The sequence below is a fragment of the Mesocricetus auratus genome, unplaced genomic scaffold (genome assembly GCF_017639785.1).
Source record: "Mesocricetus auratus isolate SY011 unplaced genomic scaffold, BCM_Maur_2.0 contig_4718_pilon_obj, whole genome shotgun sequence".
Lineage (NCBI taxonomy): Eukaryota > Metazoa > Chordata > Mammalia > Rodentia > Cricetidae > Mesocricetus > Mesocricetus auratus.
Genome location: NW_024430971.1, coordinates 22,186 through 29,626, shown reverse-complemented (window position 1 = coordinate 29,626; position 7,441 = coordinate 22,186). Strand labels below are relative to the sequence as shown.

The window sequence follows — 7,441 nt, the reverse complement described above, 5'->3', positions numbered from 1 at the left end:
CAAGTACAATTGGCTCAACACTCTCAGTCTTCAATTACATGATGAGTTAAAGCTGTGTAGCAGTCACTGCTGATGAGTATCAAGACAAATGTTTGACGAGATACAGTTTTTCTCCTTGTTCACTTGTAAAGATCGGCGCCTTTTTGTAATGTTCTACAAGTTCTTCCATGGTGCTGAATTCCCGCTGCCCAATGCAGTAAACAGTCTCTTTCAGTTGGACTTTAAAATGCTTGTTTTTCCCTTGCGCTTTTAGTGATACTGAGAAATCATTTGTCGAAGATTCACTATCACGAATGAGGAAGTCTCCTTCATTTCCCCTTTCATTTAATGCCGTTTCTGCCTGGTGCCTGGTGACTTTGCCATAATACCAAGGATTGCCAGCAAACTTTCCAGTGAGTGAAGGCCTAATGTAATCACACTGTGGAGGCGATGGTTCCAAACCTGAGGTTAATGGATTATTCTGCATAATGGTAACATAGTTTTTTGGTATTAGGCCAACCATGCCATTGATTTTCCTGCATTTACACCATTCAGGGTTATTTTCCAGCTTTTCGATAACATCCATTACATCACCTTTCTCAAAATTGAGTTCTCCATCATTGGATGAGCCGAACGGGTAAAGAGCCTGTACCACATGCAGTACTTGACCTATATTTAGGTTATGGACAACTGCTGCTAATTTCTCTGACAGAGAACCTACATGGTTACCCAAAGGACTGTCACCTTCTTCAGTCACATAGTTTGAAGGAAACCATCCAATTTGTCCATTGTAACACATGGATAACACATGGTGGAGTAATCTACACGAAGATCAAGACTAGAGAATTGAAAGGAGTACACAATTGTCAGTCCCTGAGTTCAGATCATCTGTGCCAACTTAGAAAGCTAAACAAGGTGGCAGGTATCTGTAGCCACATGAATGGTGGGCACTGAGAAAGTAGCTCCACTGTGACTCTCAGCTAAACTGTATATGCATAATGACATGCCCCAAGTTACATGAAAGTCCCTTTCCCAAAGTGAATGATGGTAAAGGAAGGTAATGGACATCCTAGACCTTTGTCTTCATGATACCCTCAAGGGTGTGCCACAGCTGCATTGAAAGTCACACACAAGCATACATGTTCTGGGGGAGGAGAAACAGATGGAATATATTGTATGAAAACATCTACCTTCAGTAAATGAAAAAAGTGTCAATCCTTAAGGACATTTTCAAAGTTTGCACATAATCATGTTATATTCTATCATAGTAGTGTATTTGATACATATATTCATCTCTGTTCTTTTACCTTTAAAGAAAGACAACATATTTATGAAGGTTAAACTGTTTGCTGAAGGGAGAAAGAGGAACTCACAAAAGCATTTTCTTTTTTTTTGATCAACACCACAGTTTATTTGTAAACATCTTATTTGTGTCAATAATCAAATTGACAACACTTTATACAATTTCATTGTATAATATTAACATCATGACAGAAAACAATGCACTGTACTGAGTTACAGTTTTGGTACTTTAAAATCCTTGAATATAAAGTGTATTTGAAACATGGAACATAAAAATTGAATGTGAATGGCAGCGAAAACAGAACACCCAGTAAGAGAAATCACTTCCCTCAAAGAAATACAAAATCATCTGGTTACATATTTTAAACAAGAAAGGCAGTGGCTCTCAACCTTCCTAATGCTGTGATGGTGATCTCAGGCGATGATGACCTCATGCAGCGGTGACCCCAACCACAACATTATTTTCGGTGCTCCTTCAGAACTGTAATGTTGCTGTTATGAATTGTAACATAAATGTCTGATATGCAGGGTATCTGATATGTGACTTCTGTGAAGGAGTTGAGAACCACTGATTTAAGACTCAAATGGCCCTAGCTTTGTGATTGACATAAGCCGCACTGTTTCAGATGCATCTGTGCGGTGAGCCTGGCCCCTACTAACCTATGCCCTTTTTGCTATTCATGGCTCTTTTTTTCTTGGTGTCTGCATGTTTGCTCACAATGGGTCAAGCTACAGTAACGGTGAGAAAGGAAAACAATGAGGACAGTGTACAGCCAAATGGAATTAAACATTTGCAGAGTAACTGGATACAGCCTCTATCAATTCTCTTTGGCAAATACAAAATCTATGTTTATTTTTTATTTTTAAGTAACTTAACAGAGGCATCTTGGCATGAGCTCACTGGTGGAACAGGCCATATTCATAAAGCAAAGCACAAACACTCACATCCTAAGATGGGGCATCAGCTGGGAGTCTGATGGCTCCACTCTGCCCATTCAAACAAGAAACCAGAGATGAAACGTGTCTTCTTAGCACTGTCCCTGAAGTTCATGACCGTGGTTAGACTCCATCTCTTCCTTCAGTGTTTTGCAAAGGAATTATAGCAGCAAATCACTCCCATATTTTAATCTATAAACTCAGCAATAACTGGACTCACTGCTGTAACTACAACTGTTCAATTCTTTATTAGTATACATGTCATTAGAGACGGTGCTCGACTGCTAATACAAGGATAAATACCTACAGGTAACTCAAACAAAGCAAAATAAAATGAGATTAAAGAGCCCTGACCAAACGAAATACTTACAACTTTCAGTTGGAACTGTAAAAGTTACATATACACATAGCCAGTAGCACTAGGAATGTACATTATCAGTTATTGGAAAAATTAATGAGTGCTTCACAGTCATAGAAATCATTTTAATATTACTATGTACTTTTCCTTTACAGACAAACGTGACATATACACAGTTCTATCCTATACAAGACAAAGTAGAAAACTAAACATTACTGCATTTACCCCAAACACAGCACCAACTGTGCTACAGGTCACCTGGTCCAAAATACTCAATTCTACAGATAGGCCATGGTATTAAATTCATGGCCACTAGAACGGTTTCAAGAAAGGCATACACTTTCAGAGGTTTGCTAAATATACAAATATCAGTTGTATAAATAACAAAAGCCATCAGCAAGACTGTCAGGCTCAGCCATTTTCAAACAGTCAAAGCCTGACCTGGTAGGTCGGGTTAGCTTCACACTAGCAAGTCACTGCCCTCTGAGGGGAGCTTAACTAACACTGCACAATCCCCCAAGAAAGGTGACCGGAAACGTCTGTGTGGTTCCAAATATTCTGACAACTGAGATTCTGAAAGAACTCACGAGACGAAGCACAAGATCAACGGTTCTCTCCACCCCACTGTGTCCTGAGCTGTGTGTGCAGAATCACCTTACATGGAGCTGAGTTCAAAGACAGCCCTGATGCTGCTACTGTGCAGCTCCCAACCACAACCATTGCTTTGAAATCAAAGTCAGCTGTCCTAACAGTGCATTGATAAAGCTACAAGACAAAATGAGACATGCAACAGCCTCAACAGCAAGTGGAAAATAAATTCTATTTTTCCATAAAGACTCTATGAAAATATAAAGCCCAAAGTTGAGTGACAATAGAAGTCCACATACAAACATCATTTAAAAATAGAACGTTTTCCATGCGATGTCAATGAATAGTCAGTTAAGACCTTATAAGTCAAGGTTAAGTTTACACAACTATTCTGTCATTCCCCCAACCATGTTCACTTGACATACATAATTTACAGACATCCCCAGGAACCCTTAATTCCCTGGGAGACCTCTCACTCTGGATGCTCGCCACTTTCTAATGTGACTACCTGTTGGAGGCAGCGTTCCTTCTCCTCCTGTGATCCCCTTATTGTAGATAACAAAATATAAAATTAAACTAGGTTATGTCTGAGAAACTAACATATAAAACTACCACCTCAATATTCACAGTGACTGCTTACAAACCTAACAGTCATCTAAAGCCTATAAAGTATATCCTTAGTTTTATAAAAGAAATGCAGATTGTCTCAAGGTACAAACGCAGCGCTGGGCAGTAAGATGTACACCAGCATGGCTTCAGAAAGTGAGGCATACTCCAAGCGCTGCCTATGGTGCAGCACGACCGCGCCGCAGCAGCAGGGTGCTCTTGCTGGCTGACACTGTAAACCCAACGTCAAGAAAGAAAAAGGCAGAACGTGTGAGCAAGAAACGGTATAATTGAATTATTGCAAGTGGAGATTAGCAATGAAAAGGGAGGAGGGCGAGCGTCCAATCTGTTGTTTACCCAGTCTCATACAATGGGTCTTCTTTCTGTTTATAGTTTGTCTACTTTGCTGCATTTTAAGAGCATGTCTTTAATGCCTTTACTCATAGACACTTGATTCTCTGTTTTTACATGTCTACTATCTAATCTATAACCTGAACTTTGTGATTTAAGAGTTTTCCTCATTGTAAGGAAAGTGTGTCCACGTGAGTTTCAGACAAGGTGTGTGCTGTGCATGGTATGACAGGGCATGTGTGGTGCATAGAGGATGGTGTGGGCTTCCCAGCCTGCTCCAGTCTACTTGATCTATGGATTTATAACTAGTGTGACAGCTGCAAAGAGCAGCAGATGTCCTTTCAAACAGAAGCCATTCATGGCTAAGAAAAACTTTATGTTTGTTCTTTTCATTTTCATTTCATTTTTCCTTTCATTTGCTTTTAAAATCTACTTGTTCATATAAAGTGCACATTTTCCTTTAAAATGACCAACTTCTCTGTTTAGTAGAGTTTCTCATGTTGTGCTGATCCCCAAATGTCAAATTATTTTTGTTGTTAATTCATAAGTGTAATTGTGTAACTGGCATGAATATTATATAAATAGTTTTGAAGATACAGGTTTGCCAAAGAGGTCACAACCACGAGGTTGAGAAACTCTGAGTTAAGGACTCATTGGGAGGAATGAGGTGGATGGCTCATGGATTATCCTGACCCTACACTGACTGTCAGTCACAGAGCTAGACACTCCTGGCTGCTTTCAGCATTTCTCCCTGCGCTTCCATGCCTGATATTCAGCAGCAACCCTCCTTCAAAGGGGACTAATGGATTCCCACGAGTGTACACATAATTACCACAAGGATTCATATATCCTATGGGGATATAAACATTTTCCTATGACTCCATGTGAGCTCTTCATAATTAATATAGTAATCCATGTATTACCATATGCATTGAATTTTTGTTAATGCTGGAGAGGATGTGGAGAAAGGGGAACACTCCTCCATTGTTGGTGGGATTGCAAATTTGTACAGCCACTTTGGAGACCAGTATGGCAGTTTCTCAGGAAAATGGAAATCAGTCTACCTCAAGATCTAGCAGCTCCACTGTTAGGCATATACCCAAGGGATGCACATATATACCACAAGGACATCTGTTCACCTATGTTCATAGCAGCATTATTTGTAATAACAAGAACCTGGAAACAACCTCTGAAATGAAAATTGGATAAAGAAAATATGGTACATTTACACTACTCAGTGGAAAACAATGAAATCCTGAAATACATAGACAAATGGATATAACTAGAAGAAACTATCCTAATAGCGGTAACCCAGTCACAGAAAGACAAACCTTCACTGTACTCACCCTTAAATAGGTATTAGACAAGGTGCATAGGATTACCACCCAAACATACTATTAAAATTAAACAAATCTAACTTCATCAACTTTATGTAGTCAGATGGGTCAAAAACAAATAGAACACAGCATAAAACTCTTACAGATAGCATTAAATGCTGTAAGTCTACACACAGGGGTTGGATCAATGATTTATAGAGCTCTAAAATTCATTCTGTTGCAAGCCAATGGTCATCCATGTGTACATGACAACATAAATATAACCACAGTCACACATGAATTGAGGAACATTTAGGCTTTAACTAAAATATTGGGAGTTACTGTCTGAAAATTACTTAATCCCTGTGTACTCGGTGTCATCATATGCAGAACAAAAATTACGGAGGTACTCATTTCTCAAAGCTTAGATGACAGAATGGGACACTCAGGCAAATGCCTGTAGCTCAGTATGCAAACAGCATATTTTGGGATGAGTCTTCACCTTATCTATTCCATCTTCATTGGCTCACTGTGTAAACTTCACAAAACAGATGAGTTAAACATCTGTAATATAGCAGGATCTCTCAGCATAGCACTAACAAGGAGCAGGAAGTGAACAAACTGCTTGCACATGGGGAAAATTAAAAAAGAACAGGATATCAATGGGTGACTATCAATTAAAATCAAAATCCCTGAGGAAAGGTAACTTCTCTTACTTAATAAAGGTATCCTGATCCCTGTGCCCTAGTTTTCCAATTCATTCCTTTTCTGCTCTCCAACACCTTGATTGATGCCGAAGAACAGTGGGGCAGCAAGCCCCAACATCACCTCCGTGGCCACCACAGTCTCAGGCCTTCTCATCCACATCTTCAGGGGTCCAATCTGCTCCACCTCTGACTTCGCCCAAAGAGGGTCAGAACTCATGGTAACAGAACGCCTCCCAGGTGTCTCCAGAGCTACATGGAGCAGCGTGTCTGCCTCCTCCTTACTTCATTAGGAAGTTGCCTGTATGCTGGTCCACAGATCCTCACCCACAGCAGGAAGAGGATCACAGCAGGAAGAGGATCACAGCAGGGCACTGCACGGAGTGAGGGGTTTGAGCACACATGGTCCTTTATCAGTTTGTTTCCTAAATTTTTGAGATGGGGTTTATAAGTTTAAGTGTCCCAACCAGCGGGCATATGTGGAACAAGTAGTGTATAGGTGATGTAATTCTGTCAGATGTTTAAAAATTGTTGCACTGTGAATAGTAATTGGGAATAATTATCTGGATCCATTAATTTATTAGCACTGCAAAATGCAGGCTTGCTGACAATGCCCTTCTAAAAATTAATTTCTTGGCTGATATAATTTTTGTGACTTAGAATCATCTCAATTTAAAGGATGTGGAGTCACCTAGGAGACAAGCCTCTAGCCTTTTTGAGAGAGATATCTAGATTAGATTAATTGAGAGAGGGAGTCCCACAATAAATGTCATGGTAGCATTTTATGGATTGAAGTCCAAGGCTGCAAGAAAATGGGAAAGCAATTGGAGCAGCAGCATTCTTCTGAAAGTGTTTATCAAGGTCACTGTGGGAGGTTAAGAGTGACTAGTGTCTGCAGCCTGTGTCCCTAGTGGTCTCTAATGAGAGAAGGACGTGAACAGGGTTTCAAGGGTTCTGTCTGAGAGACTGACAGGCCTCCCCTTCCCTTGTGGTTGCTCACAAGGTGATGAACACAGAGTAAGGGGAAAATTTTGACCTTAAAAATCTAAAGTTAAGCCTGTTCTAAACTTAAACTAGTGGCCTCTAGGGGAATATCAATCCTATTGTTGTATTTTTGTAGGTGAAAAAGCATTCATGCATCAGGTTTCTCAGCATGCCTAATTCCCTGTGTAGACCCACACTGATTGTAAGTACACATCTTCAAGCATTTTGTCCTTCACCCCCAAACATAGCCAGAGAATATCAAGTCACATGGTGTAGGCATTTGAGAAGGATTGGATGGGACAGGTATTCTGGCACTT

At 40.0% G+C, this 7,441-nt stretch overlaps 1 protein-coding gene across 1 annotated transcript; it reads right to left on the bottom strand.

Annotated features, from left to right (window-relative positions):
* Positions 1-6,360, bottom strand: LOC121138135 (cytoplasmic protein NCK1-like). The gene is made up of 3 exons (XM_040740945.1): positions 6,265-6,360; positions 3,883-4,001; positions 1-800 (listed from the first exon to the last, which is right to left on the bottom strand). The coding sequence occupies exons 1-3, from the start codon at positions 6,358-6,360 to the stop codon at positions 80-82; spliced, it is 936 nt and encodes a 311-aa protein (XP_040596879.1). The 3' UTR covers positions 1-79.
* Between the last annotated feature and the right edge of the window lie 1,081 nt (positions 6,361-7,441).